At 36.0% G+C, this 26217-nt stretch overlaps 1 protein-coding gene across 1 annotated transcript in view; it reads left to right on the top strand.

Moving 5' to 3' along the window:
• Positions 1 to 26217, top strand: part of LRMDA (leucine rich melanocyte differentiation associated) — a 694523-nt gene that overhangs the window by 581054 nt on the left and 87252 nt on the right. The window contains exon 6 of the mRNA XM_087764921.1: positions 2165 to 2249. Coding sequence (XP_087621047.1) covers positions 2165 to 2249 — 85 coding nt within the window. The remainder of the gene's footprint in view (positions 1 to 2164; positions 2250 to 26217) is intronic.

The raw sequence follows: 26217 nt of genomic DNA, 5'->3' as shown, positions 1-26217 counted from the left end.
GAGTGTACAGTATGAGACCACTTATTCCTCCAGCTTTTGGAGTGATTTACAGGGATGAAGTCTTATGTTAAATAGTTAGTGACATTTGTCGTCTTGTCTTACCCAGAACAACCAGGCCCAAAGAAAACAGATAGTTGTGAACAGATGCCCGTTCTTGGAATTCATTTCAGATGTTACATTACTGGGCGTTAGGGGCATCTGTCTCATCCTCTGAGATGTTATGTGCCCTCAGCTCATATTGGTCATCAGAGGGAAGATTTCCAATACATCATAGTCTAGGGCAGATTGAGCTGCATGTTTACAGTTCACTAAAATCAAAGGATTATTCACTCTAGCTGAAGGTGAGTTGTGTGTGTAACATTACCTCTCTGAAAAGGAGGGTATGTTTTCATGGGTGAGAAAGCGAAGGCATGATTTTCTAGATTTTTATTCATATCTGATAAGTAGCGTCCTTGCTGTTTAGGCAAACCTGTCTCTATTAAGATGTTTGTTTTGATGTGTGATGCATCTTCATGTTATGACCTGATTTTTGCTAGAGACAAAAATGGCACTGTAACTATGGTCTGACATAGAAACTGACAGCTGGTCTCCAAAGGCAAAGGTTTAGTATGCTAATCTACTCAATCATTTACCTCTTAATATTTTAATATACTATCATCTAGGAGTCCAACAGCTATGAAAAAGAAGATTTCAAAGTTACAACCTTTAACAAACTATTACCATGACTAATTTTCATTATTGTGGATTTCTGATTGTTGTTCTCAGGTTTAGTCTGGCAATTAAGATTTGAATTAGTATTTAAACTTTTTCTTCTCCAAAACATTATAGCCCTATTTTACACTTCTATTTCAACCAGACATTGTAATCTGGTTTTGAATTCAATTCAATTAAAAAAATATATAAATTTTGAGGATATGATTAATTACAAAATAATAAGTAAGATTGAGGTGGATTTCTTTGATTGCCTTTTGCAGCTTATATGCCAATATATTATTAGGAAACAACCTGCAAAGAAGATAGCAATTATTTCCTCAAGACTCCCTTTAGCAAATTATCATGAAATTCAAGAAATAGTTTAGCTTTTGTATTTCTTCTCTTTATTTGCCTTACCTTTTCTATTAGAAATTACCATGTAACTTTTAGTGAACACTGTCCTTTGTGCATTCTGTTAAAACCCATCATCTTTTTTATGTACGTTGCAATGGGTAGATTGTAAACACTCCAGAGCAAACTCTTTACCTGAAACTGGACATGTCACTACCAAGATATCAATCGATCTAGCTTAAGCTAAGTTTTAAAAACTGTGATGATGATTCATATTCACCAACACGATCCTCTATTTTCATCTCTCCTCCTAACAATGCAACGCTGCTGTATAACTAAAAAGCAAGATGGTAAATGTGGCTTGGCTTGGCTTTATGTTGCTCTTTCCTTCAGGTGAAACCTCCAACTGGATGAAGATTAGTTTATTGCAAACTATAGCTCCACAGTCTAATATTTTTAAATTGGAATCATAGGATCTTGAAGTTTATATTATGGGAAAGATTTAGGTTTCCTCTCTTCTTCCTTGACATTTTGCTTTTAAGGATTCTGAGCAAGTCTTCTTGATACTTACTTCTTTAAATGCATTAGACTTCTGGTGTGGGTTTTAAGTGTTTATTGTTAAGAATTCTATATACTTTCCCACTTTTTTGCATTATAGGCATTATAATTTTTAAGAGATCCCTTCATTTAGTTCACAGGGCAGTGGAATGGCAGAATCAGGTTTTTGCTTAGTTTTGAAAAGTATGGTAACTTATCCCAGACAGAAATATCTCCTTTCTTACAAATGGACTCCCTCATAACTTCCTTCAGGTAAATATTAATCTGTTTCACCAAGAGGAACATTTTTAACATTGCCCAAAGATTTCCTGATAAACATGGTAATTTTTTAAAGCTCTGAGTTGTATGAAAAGATTCTTTTAGTAATGATACTTAATATACTCTTGTGAGTACAACTACCTTGAAGGATTGCAGGCAGCCTTAACAAAGCAAATTAATCCTCCATGGCTGGTGACTCTGTGCACCTGTAACCACATCATAGAACTCATCTTGCAGGTGCAGCCTCTTTGCATAGTCATTGACTTTCACTCAGAGTACTGATAATATTTGTTTTATCACACAGGCCTTTAGTGATGTTGCCTCCACCTCTCCAGAGATGCACTATACTCCCCTGCCTTCAGGATCCAGAGACCTCACCAATCACCGAGGTATGAACTAAACTTTTATTGGTATGAACTGCTGCAAGGTGGTAAGCTTTGCTGTAAGGCCTTCTCTGTATTAGTTACTGCTGCATTGGCACTTTATGGAGAACGCTATGCCTTTCAAGCACTAGATGTGAAAACCATACCTGTCAAGACTGCAGATTTTAACTTGTATTAAATAGGATTTAAAGGTAGTCTACTGGGAAAGCAAATAAATCTGTGGATAATAACATTCAGTGATATTTTTTTGTGTGTGAAAGAAAAATGTAAAGAGATTAGAGTACTTAAATATTGTTAAGTAGATGATTACATGCAGCATTGGTAATTTTGAGAGAATTTGTAAACTTTCTAATATTTGTGAAGAGAGAGCTTTTTGGCAGTTTAACAATTTAGGGCTATAATTTTGAAATGTTAACTCGTTTTCATTGCAATAAAAAGGGATTCTTCTGTGTTTTTCAGCATTAAAGGCAGAGCAGTGTTCAATTTCCTTTTTCACCAATCCTTAGACCTTAAAAAGCACCTTGGGGCAAATTCTCAAATTCCTTTTGAATACCTATGGAGCAAAAAGTTCAGGGGACAGGTGAAAAACTGAAGCAGTCAGGAAGGGTGCATTCCAAGCTCTTTCACCTTTGTTTTAAAAAGGAGAAATTTATAAAGCTTGCAGCATTCTTCAGCTTAAAAACGGAACAAACATACTCTTATTTATTTTTCACATTACACATTGATTCCATGTTGATCACATAAACCATTTGTGTAGAGGCAGGTTTTGTATAGGATAGCAGAATCAAAGCCAGTCTTACATTTATGAATTGACGGTAGCTTAGTTTTAGCGTATGTTCAAATTCTGCAGCACTGCAGAAGATTGAGGCAGCGTTAATAGAATGCCTTGTTACTTTAAACCTTCTGAAAAAATCAGGCAAGCAATGCAACTGAACAAAGATCTGTGATTCAGGTGGGAAGTATGAGGAAAACAACTGATTAGACTTTAATTCGTTGCAGCCTATATCACTGTTGTGCCAGGGCTAAAGGTGGGCGTGAAGCTATGTTCTGGATGGTTTACTGAAAATCAGATGTCCTGAAAGTATTGTAGTGCATTGTGTTCTGACAATGAGCTCATGTGGTAACTGGTACTTTTTAAAGAGAAAGGACCAAACGAATATCCTGGATTTGAGCACACACCTGGTCTTCAGAGATTAAAAAAAACAAAATAAAATAACTGCAAAACACCCCCACCCCCACCCCCAGTTCCCAAGATATGTTGTGACTTTGATTTTCAAGTAAGCATATTTACTTTGGTGTTGGATTAAATGGCTAGGGTCTAGGAAGACAATAAGTAGAGTGACAGAATGTTGTAAATGCCTAAGTTCTATAAAAATACCTAAAAAGTACTTTTAAAAGCCAGGTATCCTTAGATCTGTTTATTTAGATGATAGTGAATTAGAAGGGTGGCTTCATGGCTGATTTTGGAATCTGACTTGGCAAAAGAAATGCCAATAGCATTAAGCATCAAAAGTTGTGTGCCTGCATTATTGATTGGCTTCTCTTGCAATAAAGCAATTGTGTGGCTCTAGCAGGCATTGCAGACATGCCCATATGGGTGTCCATTCAGAGCTGGAGCTTACCAGGTTCTAAGTACCACTGTCTTCGCTAGGGTTTGAGAATGCCTGCTCTCTTGCTATAAAAGGGGAAAATTATATTCCTCAAATTATCAACTTTTTACCCTTAGCTGTTCACATAATTCTTTATTACTTCTGTCTTTACTCTTCCCAGAAATATTCTGCTTTGCATGCTAAACATGTGCTGAAAATTTCCTTGATGATTAAGCACAGTTATAAATAAAGTGAACGGAGAAGAGAGTGTCAAAAGGGTAAAATTGGCCCTAAAAGAGACATGGTTAGCATGATCCAATGAGCTTATATATATTCACGAGGAAATAATTATGAAAACTTTCCAAAATTCCAGGTGTTGTAAATAAAGCTTGGAACAACCTGCTGGCAGGGTGCATTAACTCAATCAACTTCTTTTATACAAAGAAAAATCTTGAACTTCACAAGCCCATAAAAGATTAATTGGAGTCAATAGAAAAATCTCCAAGAAAAGAATGAAATACTTAAACATGCTGTTTTAGGTTATGAATATCTTCATTTTTTTTTCTTCACTGAATGCTTTCAGTGTTGTAAAAAATGATTGAATCAGCTGTTTCATATGTAAATATTGGCAGTTTTCAATGCAAACTGAAAAGAAGAATGCTGTAAGTTTGCGAGTGCTCTTATTTGTCCCTGGAGAAACTTGTGTTTACCAGAATCTGAAAGCCTGGCAAATGGTCTGGTATCGCTGTGAATTGATTTTTGGGGGATTGGGAGGGGGAGCAGGAGCAAGCTGAATGTATTTGAATGATACAGTTTTACTTGGACATTTCTCACTCTATTTAGCTATGAATTTTGCAGGGAGAGCAAAAGTATATAATTCTGCATGTGTTGCACCATGCATCTTATAGCTTTCGTATTCATGCATGCAGTATATTATTTCCAGACAGGGTCTAGTCTTTTTGGGTTGACTCCATATTTTGTACAGACAATATTCAGGAATTATAAAAATCTCTTGCTCACTTTCAAGGCCCTCAGAAACACCATATGACAGTGCAGCATCAATATGGAATAATTACTGTAAATATTATATCAAGTGTTATGATGCTTGAGTATAGAAGTACACAAAGAGAGCAATAAATATCGGATACACATTTTTAAGCTTCAGAAAATTTCTCCCCATCTTGGGAAAGTTGTTTTCCCTTAAATTACTTTGTTGTTTAGACCCACTTTTCTAAGTTGAACCTTTACTTGGTCCCACTGTTCATATTTTTTAGCAGAAAGTATATTGGCCTTCTATGCAGGTTTTGGACACCTGACAGCAATATGACTTGATTCTTCATGAGATCTAATTGCTGTCCCATTAGCCAAGCCTTCCAAAGTGGTAATTTTATAGCTAGCTTTATTTTTTTTTTTTTGATTCCAGAACAATGATCTCGAACTCCTAAGGGTCTTTCCTTGGTCTTTTTTAAACTTTGCTAAACTAGCATTTTGTATTTCATTTTATATAGTTTTAGATACCAGTGTGAAATTTGTACAATTCTCTTACCCAGATAAAACACGTCAGTTTAAAGACAGGTTCTCTTGTCATAAAACATGCTTCATTTATTTTTAAATTCCTTGCTTGTATTGTTCTATTTTTCAAATTTTCTGATGAAACTAAATAAAATGGGCCCCACCTTTCTTTCTGCTTATCCAGATCTATCTACTTTTAAGACAAAAAAAAATCAGTTACTTATAGTTGTTTTTAAATAGAAATGGCCATGCTCCCAAATAATGAAATGTAGTGCATTTTAGTAGAAACTTGCTCCAAAAATTTTGTTTGTTTGTGTCATTTTTTTAGTGGTTTGTATGTATGGCCCAAGTACCCTTCTGTTCCTTATGACAATTTATTTACTGGGTTCATATGAAATCTTAAAATAGAGCTTTCAATTACTTAACATAGTTGAAATTGATGGAAAAAGAAATTTTAAAATTGTAATAATGTAATTTTAAAGGTAATTTGCTTGATGTGTGGAAAAAGGATCCCCACTCTCCACCCGCCTCAGGTTGTATATTCCTTTTTCATAATGGCATCTTTGGTAAGGAATTTCCTTTGTTATGTGTAAACATTCAAACTCAAATTGCCTTCTAAAAAGATCAGTGCTTTCCAGTTGGTGGGGAAAATAGTAATTTATCATTCTATCTCTTGAGAAGCAATATTACTAAATCATGACTATCATGAAAATCTGGTATATATCCATATTAAAAAAAAAAAGTGCTGGATGCCCTTTGTATGAAGAGGTATTTTATAACATTGTCTATTACCTGATTTACTTGAAAACTGATTTGTTTGCCAAAGCCATTTGGTTTCCAGTAACATTTTACAAATGACTCCTTTTCTTGCACTCTTGTTTCTGGGAAAAAACAGTGGTAAGTCTGCCCCATAGCTTACTGGTAAAAGGAAGAAGAATCAGTTTCCATTAAAAACTAAGCCTGTATTTATGTAAGTAGTTTTTAGAGCCTTAGCTTGGATTTATGCCAAGGTTTAACGGTTCCAATCTATTCTGGCTTGTAATAACTTCCTGAACAAATCCACTGTCCTGTTTTGGTGTCTATTCAGTTAATTATCCAAGTGTTCTGGTATGTGCAGACATTTTCTCTTTTTATATTTGAATGATGAGTGCCCAAATGAAAAATTGTTATTTATTCTACCAATATGTTTGAGTCAACTGACAGACACATTTTCTTATTTTCTGAAACGGTCTAATCTGAGTTTGAAAGTCATAAACTGCATTCAGAAGTAATGCCCAGAAATTCAGGGACAGAATATTTTTAAGCTTCCTATTAATGCTCTGAAGGTAATTTTACAAAGCACTTTTGAACAAAGGGAAAGAGAGGTTCCTCCTGCTTTGAGTTTCTCTTTTTGTCTAACAGGGGTGTGCTGAAGATTTGTTTTGGAATTAAGATCTTTCCAAACTTTGGCATTCCTAAGCAAGCAAAAGCATGTAGGCATATAATCTGTTAGAGAGACACCTGAACTTGATCTGTCTGAGTTTTTTCTGTGATCATTAAACTATGCTATTGTACTCAGAGTGTTTGGTGTATTAAATTTTCAGTAATCACTGGTATGACTATACAGAATGCATTCTGACTGATTTTTAGGGTGTACTGTATATAAAAGCCAGCTACTAGCTTTGTAGGAATTGAGATATGCACTAGGTCACGACAGAAATGTACTTTAGAATGCACAACAAGCATTGGGCCATCCAGTTGTGCTGGAATTTACAATCCAATAGATGTCAAAGGAGACCTAGTACTTTCAAAATTTGGTGTTGAAGGAAAAAGGTAGAATTTTTTGAGAGCCAGAGGGAGTACTATAATTGATGTGATGCGTGAAAGCCCCAAACTATCCTCCAGGGATTTATCTGTTTTACCTCAATTTGCTCAGCCTGCTCATACTTTAGAAATAAATATTCTCAGGTTCGTCTGGAACTAATAATGTCTATCGATCCTTCAAGAATTGGATCTAGAGTTTTAAGATAATACTTTAACATTCTTAAGTAAAATTATAAAATTGACACGTACTTCTTAAGAACTTTGTGTATTAACATTTATTATTATTTTTGAAGGCTTCCAACTCAATACACATGCACTCTGAAAAGCCATGCTGTCTTTAAATCACAGACATAAAAAGAAAAGGAAATCGGTTTGCATAAAAACTTACTTCCAGAAAGATAATTATCCTATTTATATGATCATTGCAGTCTTCTCTGTTGTTGTTATTGACACAGTTGTTAGGTACTCATTGTGTTTTCAAGCCAGAGGCTTATTTAGAGTTTGAAATTGATTGCTGGGAAAGTCATAAAGCAATTTATGTAGCAACTTATCATAATTAGTTAGTTTTCTTAATGTGAACTGCACTTTATGCTTATCAATTGATTTTCCTGTATATCTGCATAAAGCAGCTCATTGTGTGCTGTCCAAAAAGAGAATAATAATAATAAAAAACCTGTGGGTAGTACTTTATCATTCAATTAATCTAAGGAATCCTAAACAATTTTTAACAAAAGGTGTCTATATATGTATCCAAGAAATATTTTCTTTAACTTGTGTAATAACTAAGGATAGGATGAATAAGAGAACTGCAAGCAGATGCAACATACGGAAGTTCTGTATCAGGCAAAGATGCTGTGAAAAGTGAGAAATTTTCTTTGTTGGTTTACATGAGATGTCCTTTGAAAATACCATAGTTTTTAGCTGCGTGATGTTATGGTGAGCCATATGCAGTCGCATACCTCTTAGGCCAAGATCTTCTGAACATGAGATGAATAACCTTAAAACAAACAAACAAAAAAAGTTCACAGTAGCATGGAACAGACAAGATCATATTTTCCAGGGGCAGGAACACTCAAAAATAAGCTGTGACATTTCCTATTAATGCCAGGAAATATGTCCCAACAGTGAGTGGTACTGTGCTCATGACTTAGCCCCAAGGGGAGTGGGTGGAAATCCTCTTCTTTTGGCACTGTGGGAGAAGACTAAAATAAGGAGTCTGTTATGGGAAGAAAAAAAAAAAAAAAAACAAAACAAACCTCATTTGGCTTTCCTGTATGAAATGAGCAATTGGGTTCTAGTGCCTTGCTTAGTTTTTCAGTTTGGGAAATTAACTTTAATGGAAGCACAAGAGAAATGGGAGAAGCATGGAAAGCAAGGTGATGGTAAAGATGAGTGCCAGTGTGAGGGAAAACTTGGTTAAGAAAAGATTTTGTTTTCCTGTCTTAGCTAGTTTCTCTTAGTTAAAGGGATTCGAAAGAGAAAATTTGTCAGAGGTAGATTGGAGTCCTTGCAGTCTGGATGTGTGAGAAGGTAATGTCAGATGTTTAAAGAACTCTGTTGTGAGCTGTTTCTGGTGCAGTTGAGAGAAAGGCAGGCCAGGCCTTTCTCATAGCCACTGCTGGATGGCCCCTGCTTGTGCCCGTAGCCCTGCCAAACCTTAGACTTGGAGATGAGGTGAACGGTACGGACCCATGTCTATTTCTTCAGTGGTGCAGCTAATTTCGTACCTCTAACTGTGATTCTTTTCCCTTCCAAGCTGCACTCTAGTTTACTGCCTCTTCAGTTTTTCTGATGTGGTCGCTTTGCAGGGAGAAGAATAAGTAGAAAGGATGAGTGAAACAACGTAGGTGGGGAGAAATGCTAGAAGGCACGTTTTCTTAGAGAGGCTTACTGCCGTGAAATGCTTCCGTCTGATAACGGAAGCCCACCTGTATTGATATTTGCCCTGAGTCTGCAAATGCATTAGACATCTGTCCCTGTTGTGTGAATTGACACACAGTCACAGATGTTGCCTTTCAAAGGAATCAAGAGGTCTAGTACACATACACATGATCCATTCAGCTCTCAGCTGTGGAGTGGTTTATTGCTGGGCAGTAATGAAAGAGCAGATTAAGGAGGGTCTCATGTAGTACCTCTCCTGAGCCCTAATCTATTTGTTTACTGGAATAGAACCACCACCACCAATAGCAGTGGTCTTTTGTGGACCAATTTACCTCACTTGCTCGGTAATGATAGTCTCTGCCAGTGCCTGCATGTTTCTCTGTAAAGCACAAAGACTTTCCCAAATGTGGAATAAATTGTGGTTGGATTTGAGTGTGACCTTGACTAATATGGTTCAAGAAATATATTTTCTGGGTCATTGGATTCATGTTCTTGTCACTTACAGGGTCAATAATTTCTTGTCTGTGTATACAAGGAATGTTGGATTTGAATCAGGGTACTGTAGATTATTAAAACTTCAGCATAAAAATGTACTGTTATCTTGCTGTATATTGCAATCATAAGAGCAACTAGTCATGTGAAACTAGGGTGGGGAGAATGAGTTGGGGATGATATATAAAGTGCCTTGCAGTTTTGTGCAAAGTCTTTCTTGACGGTCAGAAAAGTTAAGATTTGGTTTTAATGACAGCATATTTTAATTTGTGAGTCTTCTCTGTGTTCTGTGGTTTGAAAGTGAACCCAAGGGGTGTGACCAAGCTGACCAGCTGTAAGTTCTAGGAGGATCACTTCCTGGAGTGCTATGTCTCTGTGGGAGTGAAATATGGGTGTTTCTCTGCAGCAAGACTTTAAAAGACAAAAAGAGACTAATTAAGTGGTTAATCAGATTTAAATTAAGATTTTATTAAATATCTAAGGAGTTGGACACAAAATTCCCATTCTGCATCTAACGGGAATTAGGAGTCTAAGATTCAGGCAGCCTTTCAAAATTGTCAGCATTTTTTTTCTGAATATTATAGAGACTTTCATTTTTCCACAGTGCACATTCCCCAGTCTGACTGTTGAAGATCTGACCGTTTTCCATATTTTTGTCACTATTCCCATAATTTCTGAGGTTTTCATTGCAACTTTTCCCATATTTGCCAAAACTAACCTAGCAGCCTAGGCCCCAGTCACCCATACAAGTGTCATATCAGAGGGAATATGATTAATGAGGAAAAAACTGTAACTTCATATTTTTGGGTAGACTAGAAAGTGTCTGATGTTTCACAACATAGCTCATTTTGTCATGCTGGCAATAAGAAACCATGAGAATGCTCAAGCTCCAAGCAGCATGACTATAAAGTGGCAGAAAAAAATAGAAAACATTGGCTTCTTTAAGTGGAAACCTGGGATCCAAAACCATAAACCTATCTAAAATTTTCTTTAGATATCTAGGAGAACTAATGATGCAATAAGTCTGCAATTGGCAATTTAAAAAAAAAAAAAAAAAGTCTGGTATGTTTGCCACTTGGCTTTATAATCTTTTACAATAAAGAAGTCCAGTCATGGGCCACAGCCCTTCCAGAGAAATCAGGTTCAAAGCATACGCAGTGCTGTGCAAATACAGTCTCCTGAGAGATCCTCATGTTTAGTTAGCCCTCCAGCCTAGCCTGTTTTTGCAGGAGTCCTCCAATTTTATCATTCAGGCATTTTTACAGCCTCATTGGAACAAATAAACAAACATCTGGAATCATGTGCTATATTTAATTAAAAACTTTTTGTTTGCCCAGAAATAGTAAAATCATGAAAAATTGCCTGTCTCCAAGCTCAGAAAGGCCAAATGATGCTGTTGGCTACAGACAGTTTTACAATGTATTGAAATTCATAGATATGCACACCTGCTACAAAGCCCCCCCCCTTTATTTTGATTCATAACCATTAATGAGTGTTTAGAGCACAGATTTTAACCCTTGTTTAAATGGGAATTTGCTGGTTTTAATAACATATAGACACGTGTTTCTATATTCCATGCAGCCTGTACTGTTCTGTAGTACACAGACAGGATAAAGCTTTATTCTGCTGGTTAAAAAAAAATCTTTACAGTACATGTTCCATTTGAATATTCTGTTATTTGAGCATGTTTTAATTCCAGAGACAGTAAATATCTGCCCCATGGTAAGAGTCTATGTATCAAATGTTGGAAGAGTGAAAAATGGTGTTTTCTCATGAAAATTAGAGTCTGTAATGAAAATGTAAATTTTCATTTTTTCATTTAATGCATTTTTTGAGGAAAATTTCAGGAGATTTTTGATGCTTTTGCAGATGAAACTGCTTGCTGTCATCTAAGATATTACTGTATGGTCACAAAATATTCTACAGACCAGGATTCTTATTTATGAAAACTAATTTGCCTAATGGACTGCTACCATTTTGGATGCACATATGTAGGCCTTTGAACATATGGGGCATAGAATCTTATTTTTGAGTTTGTACATCTCAGTTTGTGAACAGCTGAACCCTCTATTGAGAAAAAGAAAATGACACGCACAGAGAAAGTACTACTGCATCTGAATATTTTTCACTATTCTTCTTACTGCTTATGATTAAAATCATTTGGACATTCCATTTGGAGCTGCATTTAGATGGATTTAGACTACTTAGCAGGATAGGATGCTTACATGACCTTGGCTGCTGTCCTGTGGTTAGTGTTACTGAGCTGAATGAAGGGGACGTGGGTGTCATCAGAAACAAAGTACTAATTCCCGCGTAGTGAATACATGTAGAAGCCTGCTTTAAAATTGGGGGCGGGGAGGAAGATGTTTCCTGCACAGTCAGAGGGGCAGCTATCTGCATAACAGCAAGGAAACTATTTTAGCCCCTTGTGTGTTAGTTCTTTATGGTGCCCACATCTTGCTCTGACATGTCTGTTTCTTCCAAACTATGAACAGCCAAAAAGATGCAATGTATTTTGTGTTTCTTTGTTCGGTGTATGTGCTGTGCGAGGAGTGGGTAAAGGTTCCTTTCTTTGATTTTGCCTGCAGGAAAGAAGGGGGGTATCTCTGTGTGGTTTCATTGCGTGTTCTTATGCAAGAAGAGAAAGCTGTCAACATTTTATAGGATATGAATATCTGTATTCATGATCTAATGATGTGTTTGCTGATCAAAGTTTCTTTCAGAGCTCTGAAAGCAAATGTTAAGTAGGTTGAGAACTTCCCTTTTTTTCCCTGTTTTGTGATATTTTTGTAATCTGTTAGTAGCCTCAGTGCTAGAAAAGTAAATGATAGAAAGTACCATGATATCTTTCATTAGCTTTGTGTGCCCTTAAGCAGAGATCACACCTGGGGAGAAGAAGGGGAGGAGACAGAGAGGTGAACAATAAGTATAAACAAGTGACATTGTTTTGTGTCCCTTACCAAACAAAGGATGGCTGATCCTTTTTTGTTGGTATTCATTGTGTTGCCTTTTACAGTTTGAGAGATTTTGAAAGTTATTTCTATTTACACAGGATGAAATTCTTTTACTGCATGATTGACAACATTGGTGTGTTTTGTAAGACCTCTTTAAGAAAGCTTGTCTATGACTCTAAAGTGCCTAGTAAACCCAGGCAACCACCTGAAAGACCCCCCACCTGTGGCTGCATAAAACTGAAATAAAGAATGGAAAATAACCCATTGAGTATGCACTTTCCCACCTACTGAGAGCAAAATGCAATGCAGTGCAATTTTAGTGCTTGCGTGCCACTGGGGAAAATAGACTCCTAAAATCACATAGTGAAGCACTGGAAAAATTCAGTGAATTTGCACTAAGCGCTATGTTATAAAACCTAAGGAACCGTAGACTTTGCTTCTCAAGTGAAACAGATTTGTATTGCAGTTCTGTTAGAATGTCTACCGAATGTAATGATGATATTTAGCACAGTAGGCTGAAAAAATGTAAGGCTAGTGAATAAGAGTCCTTTCACAGGAATGCTATACAGAGAGGGGTGCAAGAAACCCTTGTGATATCTACTTAAAGACCAAGCAAGACTGCAATCCCTGAATTTGTTTTCTTTTACTTTTGCTCAGTGTCGGGTCACATACAGAGAGGTGGAAAGAGCACACGGCCCAAGTTAGGTCTTTCAAAACCATTTGTAGTAGTAGACATGGCTTCTCACAATTAATAGAGAGCTCAATTAGCGTGCATGTCTGCTCCGAGTGGAGTTAGAATATGCAGGTACCAAAATTACAGGGCTACCATGCCAACATGCTGGATGTCCCCACACTAGCTTAGCTTCCTCACCAGCAGCTGCTGCAATAGTGGCAACTCTAGCAGCTTTAGCACTGTATTTAGTCAGAGATGAGCTTAGAAAAACTGTATCTATCCCATCTCTACCTCTTCCTCATAGGCAACTCCCAGATGGTATTTTTGCTGAACTGTGAGTGGGAGCAGCCTGTCTTAACAGTCATTTTTGTTTCCATGAAATAAAAGGAGCAGGCTCGATGCAAATAATCCCTTGGGCCCTGATGGAAGAGCTGGAAACTATCTTAAAGCAAAAAGGTTGGCAAACACTAACACCCCCCCCCTCCCCCAAATCAATGAAACGCACCCCACTGCCCCTCCCAAACCCACCCAATTAATTAAGTTGGCAAATTGTCTCCTTCTTAAAGGCAGTGGATGATAAATTCCATGAAGGGAAAAAAAGAGAGCAACTTTATAATAAATATAAGCTATTAGATCATTGAGAAGTAATTTGGTGCTGTCTAATGCCAACCATTACTGATATAAAGTACATGATGTGTCAAGAAAAAGAAATACCAGGTGAAATTACAGTAAGGTAAAAAAGAGACACCTAGACATCCACTCAGCTGCTAATTGTGGATGTAAAGTTTGCCTCTGCCCTGTAATCTGATACTAGATAACAATGACAGTAGAAACGTGGAGTATAGTTGAAGGAGTCCCTCTCCTAACTGTTAATCATTGCACTGCTTTCTTTTCACTTTTGTTCTACTCTGTCATAAAAAGTAATCCCTTTCCCAAGGTGAGTTTAATAATAAAGTGAAAGAGAAGCTGTCAGCTAAATTATTTTTGGTGTTGAAAAATCTGTTTGCAATAAAGGAGTATAATGTTTTTATTCAGTGGTCCCACAAATGAGCGGAATTAGAAAATCAAGAGATGCTACGAAGGAGAGAGTGCTTGAAATATTGTTAATGTCTGTAAATTCTCTTATTCTGCCAACCCTTATGTGCTTTTTTTCTGCTGTCTGCATGTTTAGGGAAGATAGCTGTTCAGATCTGGACAAAGTGAACTAGTTAAAATAGATTGCAAGACTTGTAAATGGCATTCATTTGGGAGATACAAGAAACATCATTCAGGCAGAAAAAGTTCCCATGAGAAGTTAAAATATGAATTGCAGTTAAATAAATAAAGAAAAAATGCAAAATGCTGATATGTTCTGCAGAATACAAAGAATACTTGAAAGAGTTCTAGTGGTGACTTGGTCAGTGAGAATAGATGCCAGCTTGCTGTGGCTGATATGGTGGCTAGAAATGCACTGAGTGGGAGATCCATGTAAGAAAAGTCACAAGCAGGGATGCACTTGTAACCTTAAATCATCCATCCTACAAAGAGACGGTATTTTCCTGACAGATTAATATTTAGGATCTAAAATCATTCTTTGTCAACATACCCCCTAAAGAATCTACAGTGTTTCACCAGGGAGCCAAATCTTACTCTGTCATTCTTTTTTTCACTACCACAGGCAGGAAAGGTGAAGCATTAATACTGCTACTGTGAAGTTCTGGAGGTTGTTCAGGATTTGTTCTTGTGTGGGACACCAAATATGGAGCTATTCTGCAGAAATTTTAGAAAGTGCCAGTTTCTAAGTTAGCTTAAAAAGTTGTGCACTACTTCAATCCCATGTAGACTTGGGAAGGCAGACAGCATCTGATTCATAAAATGAGGTCTTGACAGTAAGGAACCCGGTTTTAAAATCAATGTAACTATTTTGGTTGATGTTATAGGAGCTATTTAAAATTCAAACAGAATTATTCTCATTATTCTCATAACACTGAATTTTAACTGGTTCTTTCTTCAGAAAGTACTTTTAAATAAATAAAGGTGCAACAGCAAATTCTAATCAGTTTGATCTGTGAAGTTCAAACTCACTTTAGAGCAGGGAGTGAAATGCAATGCAAAAACCAAAATATGGATGGTCAAGCAAACATTTATAGTTTTTAAGTAAAAGAACTAGTGCATTCCTTATCTTAAGTTTTTACTCGTTTCGTTATTGTTTTTTCTTCAGGGGTTTGGAAGATTTTTCTTAAGTTCCAAAGCAAACTATTTAATACCAGTTTGTAGGTATTTTGAACTGCCCTAATTTATGGATTTTGAGAAAAATATTTTTTTTTTCAAATACTATTCTATTATTTCCTAATAAAAAAAAGACATCTGATTTTTGTTTCTTGTCGATTCCCAGATTTCATAAGGTTAATACAAAAGATTTTTCAATCAGTCTAGGGAATGGTTTCTCTGATCTGTAGGTTAGAAGTACTGTGTTGGAAACAAATATCTTAGTACAAGAGGGGACTCTCTAGGCAGGTTCTCCCCCTAGCTGTAGCTAAACCTGCAGAGATTACGAGGAGGAAATCCATACACATGCTAGGCATCTCTCTGCTTTAAAACAAATACCTGCAGGTGTTTTAGCTGTGCACATATGGCTGGATACATGATAAGGCTTTTCAGATTTTCAGCCAAGTCTTCACTTGTAGGGTAATGAAATGTTGAGGGAGGGGGGGAAACAAGATACATATACGTGTAGAGGTTATGATGTCATATGTAGTGAGTTATTGCTGCATTTATACTTCTCATAAGTTCATTCCAAATCAATTGCTGAGCAATATTTTTGTACTATTAATTTAAAATCTTTGAGGATGAGAGGTGCTATCTATGCATACATGTAATATGCTCTCTGTATTAGCCATTGTCTGCTCAGCTTCTGAGGAAAGCACCTTCATCTCTATAGAGCTTCCCTGTCTACTCACTAAGCTACAGCTATATTCCTTACTACTAAGTTCAGGCATCTTGGGAGCAAATTTAGGTCAGTGTGGAAGCATCTAATATTCCTTTCTCTATAGGTAAAACGTAGTCAGCTGGCCACATATTTTTGAGCATCACAGCTAGACAATATGTCAGTTTTGTATCACGTCCTAAAGTATAACCCCAAGTAGCTTAAAAGTTTGTTGACAGTATATTAGGAGAGTAACTCAGAAGGAGAATTACTACTTCATAAGTGTGAACATTTCCTGTAGTGCCTAGATAGATACTAGGAAGCCTTCATCCAAATATTGATCTTGGGTATTTTGATCTTGTTTGCCAAGCTCTACGTGGCAACTGAATAAATGGAAGCTTATGAGTGAATTCTATCCAAGACGTATGCAAGCTTTCTGCTCGTCTTTTAAAGTAACTTAAATGTTTTGATTGATCATCATCAGTACTAATATTTTGGTGATTCTTGATTTGGAAATAGACTTGGAGACGCCCAAGAACAGCTTGATGAGATTTAACCTCTCTAATGAGAGCTTGATAGATAACATGTTTAAATTAGAAGCAGGAGGGGGGCAGTGTGAAACAAATCATATTATAATTTCAAACACAGTGAAATATGTCATTGAAAAGATACTTATGAATCTTAAATCTTAGGATGGCTGTCAGATTTCTTTTAGTCTATGAACAATGGCAATCATAATTTTGAGATGAAATACGGTCAGAGCTTCTGTCTCCTTGACAATCACTCCAATATTTAGACAAAAAAACACTTGCTCTCAGATTTCATTAGTCAACTCATGCTTTTTACCTTTTCCCTCATGTAACTCTAATACCCTGTGAGAAGCCTAGACAAGCAGAATTGAGTGTTAACTCGTACAAACATAGAAGAAATTACATATGAGTATGTAAAGCCAGAGGAACTTTAAGGGCAATCCCACAGATTGCTTGTATGACTCAGGAAATAAGAGGGTTGCATTTGATGAGTTTGGGTGTGCTTTTGAGCAATTACAAAACCTTCTCTAACTGATTTAAAGCTTCCTCCTACATTTTCCTATGCTTGTTGCATAGCTGAATTAAGGTTTTTAAGTTCAATTTTTCATATGTTGTTGCCTTGATGCTTAATAAAGAAAAGGAAAGGAAAAAAAAAAAAACAACAACAAAAAATAGCAGCACTGGGAAAGGCTTGAAGACCTGCTTTGGCTAACAAGCCAGAGAGTGAAGAGATTCTGATTAACAAAGCAATCTGCATTTATGAAGTATCTTTTATGTAGAGTGTCTCTGGGCACTTACAATGCAATAACCTGTGGAGCTTGGCTAAGCAAGTCAAAAAGCTTGAAAGAATGGGAATTTTGAAAACAGGGAAAGAAGGGAGCTTGATCTAATGTCATAAGGCAGGGAGCTTTGGAGCCTTGGGGCACAATTAACAAAGGCTCTGGCACCTGCCGTCTCCAGTCTTTGTATTTGTTTAGAGAAAGATTTAGTAATTCTGCTCATGGGATGTGTTTCCTTTTCTTGACTTCAACCCACCATGGTGCAGAATCTGTCTGAATATCTGTGTGGTAGTAACATGTCATATGCATCCTCAACTCAGGTGAGAGTAATAGGGAAGGGTTACTTACTGAAGCTCGCAAGAGAATGCCTTCTTTTTTCTCTCTCTCTCTCTCTCCCCCCCCCCCCCCCCTTCCTTCTTTCCTTCTTTTTAAGATCAAAAAGGTGGTTCTAAGAGAAAACAAGCAAAGGAATTTATGCTGCTTTTCACAGCAGGATTATTATTGCAGAACTTACCAAGTTTAATTTTATTTATTTATTTTTATCTGCTACTGAAGTAAATGGCATGTCTACTGAAAAGTCAATGCTGGCCACTACTGTTTCTTACTGAAACACAGGAAGAATTTTAATGACATATATGCTGCTTTGGAGAAAAGTTGAGTGGTTTGGGTACTACTATGTTTCCTTTACTGTCCTTGAGGATGTTATGCTTTCTCATTCTGAATGTATAAACAACAGCTGTTTTCTCCTACAGCTATATTGTCACCTTATTTGAATATCATGAAATCTCTTATGGGCCCCTTGTCAAGCATGTGTGTAGCAAGAAGTTATCCGTGGCCCAGTGCATTTACTTAGTTAATGGACAAGATAGGCAGTAAATAAAAGCAAGAAAATACTGTTTTCCTTTTATATTTGAGAAGGTGAGGCAGAAAGCACCATGTACAGTGGTTAAGCCAAAATGTCTGTGGCACTGTATGGACTTAAGTATCCTAATTCTTGGTCCACGGATTTAATAACTAGAACACCCCATCCAATCTGAATGTTTACGTCAAAGGCATACACGCTTCTTAGATAATTTTAAGGGTACGTCATTTATCACTGCTGTCTACAAAGTGCTTTTTTTTTATGGTATCAAGTGTTAGTACTCCTGTCTGGATCATTCTGACTTTCCTATGTCACTTATCTTCAAACTTTACAATCTGGCATTGTATTTGTACATCTTTTAAAACTTCCCACAGGATAAAATGAGCATATTAAGCATAGTCGGAAGCACTGTATAGTCATTGCAGCCTGTGTAGTTCCATACATAGTTGTTAATCCTGATGATTAAATCTCATCAAGTATAAAAATAAATAAAAGAAACAGGTGAGTGGGGATGTAGACAAGCAGATGAGAATTAATAGTGCTGGGCATCTGACATCACTATCCTGCCGAACATGTCAAGGAGCCTTCAATACAGGTAGGCTACAATTTTCCAAGTAGCCTATAGAGGTTAGTTTCTTCTAAATCATATAGAACTTTCTAGGAGAATCTAATCTGTAGTGGGTTGTTGGGGTTGTTTTGGTGGTGTACAATTTGCATTTTAATAAATGGTTTTCATTTTCATGCATGATATAGTGCCCTTAAGATTTTTTTTTTTTTTAATTTTACTGAAGGAACCCTCTTTTTCTAACAGCCTTTCTTTTCAGCAATTACAAAACACAGTTTCAAGAAAGAAGCAATACCATATCATTTAGTCTGTTCAAACCCACTCTTCTCTAAAGGTATTGTGAAGAGAGTGACAGCAGCCCAGCTCAGCTTTAATGGGTAGATGATGAGCGAGCCAAGAGCTTTTTCATCAAAGCACAAGTTTTTTCCTGTCCAGTAAACCCAAAAATCGAAATGAACCACACTATACTTTTCTGAATTGTTCACAAAAATAATTAAGTGTTATGTGATCACTTCTGATGCTGTGTCATTTCTTTGCTGAAGCTGATGCTATTATGGCTATAAACTACTATAGTGTAACAGCTGTTTATCAAAATATTCATGAAAATTTTCTGCGACAGAAGAAATGGGCATACTTGTAATACTGTTTCCATGGAAAAAGATGCATGTGCTTAGATTTAGTCAAAATTATGGCATACTGTTCTAAACTTGACAGAACTAGTTCAGCACATAATCCATAAAAAATAGGAACTGTGGTATTTAAGCACTAATTCAGTGCATATCGGTTTGTATGCAAAGACTCTGTTTAAGATATTGCAAAACAGGTTTTCTTAGTAAATGCTACCCAAGCTATGGCATATATCCCAGTCCTGGGATATGAGTAAGGTCTTTATCTGGGGTCCAAGCTATGGTTCCATGGTTTGCTGTCTCTGCCCAGTATAACAACTAGTGGATGTTACATGCATTTTTGATTGATGAAGTATTGAGGAGGATTTGGGAATCTAAAAAACCATATTATTATAAAGATTACAGAACAGTGGGAAATGGAGCCAGGAATGTAACTATAATTTAGGGTAAAGAGTAATAATGAGTGCCCATAAAAATAAATAACCATGATGTTAAATAGACTGCAGATCATTTGCACCTTGAGGCTTTTCTCAGATTTTGTGCCAGTAAAGAAATGTGGTAATAAGCCCTCATGTTTTTAGCCAAAAGAGTTTCTTATGCACAAATTTTATTTGCTTTAAGTCATTTGAATAGTCCCAGAAATATTTAGGAGCATGAAGGGGAGGAGAGGAGGAAGATGAAGGCAGAAGTCATAAAAAGCCTGCGCTACTTTGAAGAAGTACTTTACGTTCAGATTGTCCTTGATCATATTTTTTTTTATATTGCTTCTGACTCTTTCATAGCTGATAATGCCATTCTGAAATCTGTTCTGAGCAGTTGTAATTATTTCAGTTCTATTCAAGAAGAAATCATTTTTGATCACTGTAGACATGCAAAATGAATCGGTGTGATTGCTGACCAATTCTTATAACAATCTTGAAAGTTGTCTCTTAGCTTGTCCTTGTCAGTCAAAAAGAAAAATACTTTGTGTCTTTCTTCCCTTAGAGGCATGTTATTGCATGTAGATACTTTGGGCTACAGAGTGAAGGTTAGCTTTTCCTATACTTGCAAGTGCAGGAGAAAGTATAACATGAGCTTTCATCGTTGAGGAATCAAAAGCTTCTGTCCAATATATGGCCTTACTCGTTGCTTCTGCTTTATCACAGAAGAATTTGATAAAAATTTCCACACTAATGATTTTTAAATAAGTCATCCATGTCAATATTTATTCACAGTAATCAGATTTGTTTATAATGGAGTAGAGTCTGTATGTGCAAATCCACATTGGAACCACATTTTGCAGCTTCCTTTCTTTTCATTCTTGAAGTTTCATAGAATTTGTAAGTTAGTTATGTGTTTAACATTGCAGATCAGTGATTTCCATCTTCTGTACAGATTCAGGCAGTTTACAAATCACTTGGTTGTCATACTGTTGTGTAAGAATTTTTGTGGATGTCGTCTTTCTCTCTGACTAAATTTATTGAGCCTCAGTGAAAGGAAATTTGGAAGCAACACGTTTTTAGTAAAGTGTTGTTAGTTCAGTGAGAGGTGGAATGGCCAACAGCTTTCTCCATACCTCAGGTTCCCAAACCAAAAAGGAAATTTATCCTCTCCATTGAGATATAAACTAGTTTATTTTCAGTCATTTATCTGCAAAGTTGATGCTCACCATAGTAATTCATCAAACATTTTTGTGAAGTGTATCTGGCAGGGCTTCTTGGCATCAGCCTTTGAAATTCTAAGAGTTCTTGCATCCTCTGGGAACAGAGTGACTCTCTCTTCTTATTGCACATCTGGAAGGAATGTTGCTGCCTTTTTGTTTTAAGAGGGAGAGATTTTTAGGATAGTGATTTCACCTTTCTAAATTGTGTGCTAGTCTCTTCAAATTTTTGAAGATGGAAGAGGAAAAATGCTACTATTTATAAAATATATTAATATTGCAGTTTTTAATTGCAAACCATAAAATAATAGTTATTGCATAAGAATAACAATGGGAGCATAAAAATAGTGGGAAAGATTTATTAAGTGTTATCATAAATTAAAGATTTCAGTAACTATATTAGTACTTTATGGGGCCTTTCATGAGGACTGAGAGGCTAAGTTCTGTGGGTATATTTAATGTAAAGTGTGTTAACCCTGTTGTGTTATTTAACCTCATCAGGCACTCTGGTTAAACAAAACATAGATGCTTACTTCTGTTGAGTATAATTGTCCTTTTTAATGATCTAGAAAGCTTAGTGAATTTAGCTGTTAGGAAAAGTTCCCACCTAGTATTCAATTCTACAGCCTTGTCTGAATGACAAGAAGCGTCTTGATTCCTTGTTGCAAAAAATCAGTTGTGAATGTTTATGCTTAATTATTTAAATTATTTATTCCAATAAAAAGAAAATCTGAATTCAGTTTACTAATGTAAACATAATTATCTAAAAGCTGATCCTCCTAATCCGGCAAAAACATCTGAACTGTGCTTTTGTCTTTTGCTGAATATAGATGGTTTTAAGCATATACCTAAAAGACTTATTGAATGAGAGACTATTTATTGGAACAGGGGTTAATTCTGTTTGCAAGCTTTATGTTGCTAAAAATCTAGAAAAGATTGAATTTGGTTTAATATTTCAGTGAAAAATGGCATAAGGCAGAATGCCAACAGGAGATGCATTAATAATCCATAAACCTGTGGTAGCCAACTAATTTGGGACATTATAGGAAATCTTGGCTTTATGCTGGCCAATATTTCTAACATGAGTTTCCATCAATAAGTGCAGGATATACTAAACTGTGTTATTAATCTGCAAGGAAGAAACTAACATTCAGAGAGATCTGATTTCTGTTCAGGAAGAACTTTTCTTTTAGGCATTAAATTTTAATCCAGTTGATTAAAAAAAAGGAGTTCTATATTGTTATCATAGACTCCAGCAGAATGTTTTCACACTACTAAGTAGTGGCAAAATGTCAGTAATCTTTCATAAGAGAGAGTCTTTTTTCTTCCATTTCTGATTCAGTCTCCCACATCTCTCTATTCTTGACTGGAAGCCTTTGCATAATGATCTAATATGTATTTACTACTACAACTAATAGTAAGTATCATGATGTACGTACACACTGTATTATCAGTCTTCCTTCTTGCCTCTGCACTACCATAATTAAGTGGTCTATGGTACAAGGAACTGTGAAATCGAAAGTTCAACATTTTCAACAATGTACTGAGAAGCAGAATCCAAATATAAATCAATTAGAAGAGTTAGTGGACATTTACGATCTCACAATGTTCACTGTCCTTGGCAGATATGTTTGTTTCCTTGTGGCTTGCCAACAGGGTTTCCTATATTGGCTGCTAAAATCTGAAGTATCTCATGTGGCTGGTATTTGGCGTTTGTTTTTAAATGAACACAGTGAGGTTTTAGGCTAAATAATGGGTTAGATTTGATTTCAAAATTCCATTAATTATTTTTTTGAAATTTGCTCCAAAATGTTTTTAATTTCACCTTGTTATTTGATGGGAATGTCATATGTTCACCTTTGTTATAAGGTTTCCACAATATTGGTCTGAATTGTCATATGAACAACGGTTCCCATGTTCTATATCCATTCTGGAATATTCATATTCGGATAATTCGTGTTTTCCCACCTGTAGTCTTGTATGCTGTTCTTGTTTCCATAGCATAGAATTAGCTATGCTAGCTATACTAGCTGCATGAAGGTGCTGCTGCCTTACTAATACGAATCTTAAAAATGCAGCCCTTAGACTATAAGAGATTAATATGTTCACCTTCAATAAACATGGTTGAAAGGATAAATTTTATCTATGGTTTCACATTCCTTCTCCTTAATATCTATGAAACAGAATGAAGGTTTCCTCCCATTGTTCCACTTAATCAGGTGAATTAGTGTATTCCAACACATCTGTGTGTTTTGTTTTGTTTTGTTTTTCTTCTATCTTTGTTAGACCAAAGCTTAATGCTTGTGTCTCATCCCTTTGGGCTCTGACACTGTTTTCTGGATTTTCCCTATCTGTTTCTAATGGCAATGTATTTCATCTAGGAAGATTTGAAAACAGAACCACTGTGATATGCAACGTGATCTGACAGTGACAAGAAACTGTCCGTGTGGAATTGTATCCATTACACCATCCCTCTGAGACTTACATTCCCAGGCTCTTAGTCTCTCCCTGAACATTTTGCCTGAGCTGACTCATCTGAACTAACTTCTGAAGAATTTAATAAGTCTGTCCTCAGGATTAGCATCAATATGAAGAATATAGCCAATATATTGACTGTTTTGAGAAGAATGTGAAATCACTGGGTTTATTATAGTCCTTTTAGACTGCAAATTCTTGTACAACAGCTTGGTCACTATGGCTTCCATGACTGCTGATCTCTTGCAGGAGACTAACTAATATTTTGACTGTGTTCTGCATTACTGCAAATAACATTTTCAGAAAGCACTGCTTCATTTGGTAGAAATTTCTTTTTCACCAATGTGAAAGCTTATTAGAGGCTTGCTGATAGGAAACATGTATTGGAGTAAAAATTCATGATTTTACAAAATATTCCTATATAGTTTTATTAATTTTATACATGGGCTTCCCTCTTGCCATAGCAAAGTTTTCTTTTAGTGGATTCTACAGTGCTTATCTCCTTGGAATTTAGTGATTATCACACCCAAAGTAGATATTAAGTGTGACATTCCAGAAAGGATTATCACCTTCTACCATCTAGCTAAGCAGGAGCTATGACTAGCACTTTTCTTTTCAAAGAGAGAATGGACAAATGGGGCATTTCTAGTTTCAAATCATACTGCAGCCACCACCACTAGAAAGAGAGGAGGAACTTTCTAAGAACATCTGCAGGCAGCAGAACAGAGATACCTCCAGGGGTGGGTTGTGCTCTTTATGGCATTCATACTCACAAGAAACGAATGGAAAAACAGTGTGATTAAGGATGATGTTTATTACCAGTCGTTTATGTTCTTGATCCATATATAACTCATCAAAGAAATTATATACCTTTCCCTGCTTGATCTGAAATAGTGAATGTAATAGTGCTTATTCCATGAAGCTTATAGAGTTTTATGGTTTCCAGCAGGGGTACCCAAACTATGCCTCCAGCCATATGTGGCCCTCTAGACCAATTTGTCCATCCTCTGTTCTATTTCTGGCTGCTCCCTTTCTCAAGAGTCCCTCCAATGCTGGCATGGAGTACACTGTAGCCCTGATGAATTGTTCTGGCAGTGACAGCCCATTCCTGGCTAGTCTTTTTCCCATGAGCCCTTCAGGAATGGGCAAAGACTTAGCTGTGTGAATGTGCTATAAAGTTAACACTAAAGTCTGGACTTACTGCTCATGTACAGATCAACTTATCATATTGTGTATGTGCTGTAGGTCTGGTCACTTGACAGAGGACTTGATCAAGCTAGGGCTAACTGCTGCCACAGAAAAGTTGGATTGAGTACTCCTGGTTTAAGGAGTGAGTGAAAGCTGAAGTTTCTAGGAATACATTTATTGTCCTCATTTTCCATTTTAAAATGAAAATTCTGATGCAGTGTTTGAAATTTAAAGAACTATTTAAGATTTAATTATAATAAGTTCTTTAAACATTAAATACAATTAAAATCAAGTTCAGTAGCATTCAGAATGTAAATAATGAAAATTTAAAACAATGAAATTGATAAATGGTAAAAATTTGAATTTGGAATAAAACAATTTAAAATTCATGTAGAACTTTTTGTGCTGTTAGCTTACTAGTGTGTTCTTGCAAAAATTCCAAGGTTATCATCCGAACTTTTGAAAGGATCTTTCTCAATCTTGAAAATACCCTAGGTATGTAAGAACTTTATCATATCCAGGCGTCATTTGAATAAAGAGAAAAGTTCTTGACTTTTTTTCTGGTACTTTTCCATTATTATCACAGTAAAAAAAAAAAAAAAAAAAAAAATCTTTTTAACCACCATTTAGGGATTCACTTGGCTTTATGTTTTTGCTGTAAGGGCAGTCTTAAAGTTATTTCTAAGTTACAGTACCAGAGTTTACAATTTGCTTTGTGTTTTACCTCCCTAAGTGTAAGGGTATTAAGCTAAGGGCAATTTCAAATATGTTCTTCCTATAGTAGTATAAAAACTAGTTGGCTGTCCATCTTTTACAGTAGTCAGTACACTATGAAAGGAAATAATATTCATATTGGATTTTATAATAGATAATAAACATAAATAAGTTTAGGTTTAGAACACTTAGGAAATTACTACTACTGATGGTGTGTTTTGTATTTAAACAGAGAAGCGATGAAGTTTTACCTCATATAGTTGCTCCAGCCACTGTGCTCAGTTCTAGTCCAGCAAAGACTTCGGTAAAGAACTTTTAGGTCTTAGTGAAACAAAAAGTGAAAATTAACCTTCAGCTCTAAATGCTGAGCTGTTTGTTTTTTTGTTTTGGTTGGAGGTTTTTTGTTGTTGTTTTTGAGGTTTTGTTTTCCTAGGGATTTATTTAATCTCATTTTTTTGTGGTCTAAACTATTATAATAGTTCTGTTGTGTAGTTAATTCTGTCATTCATTCCTCTGGATTTTTAGAGAACTGCCAGAGGAATTGATTGAACATGAAGTGATCGAATATTAATGCAAGTCTTAGAGTAGATATTCCAGTAAACTTGTTAGCTGCAAGTAGGAAAAAAAGAGTTCTATATTTCACTAATAATTTTTCCCACTTTCCAGTAATGATGTCTATAAAATATGCAATGTATTGAGCATTTCATAAGATATTCAGAAATCTATCTATAAAGCATAGCATAGTTTGGATACTAAAAGTTAGATTGGATTCTGAAGCAAATGAAAA

The sequence above is a fragment of the Nipponia nippon genome, unplaced genomic scaffold (genome assembly GCF_047370975.1).
Source record: "Nipponia nippon isolate SJK-2023a ecotype South Korea unplaced genomic scaffold, ASM4737097v1 scaffold_3, whole genome shotgun sequence".
NCBI lineage: Eukaryota > Metazoa > Chordata > Aves > Pelecaniformes > Threskiornithidae > Nipponia > Nipponia nippon.
This window is presented reverse-complemented; position numbering and strand designations above follow the sequence as displayed.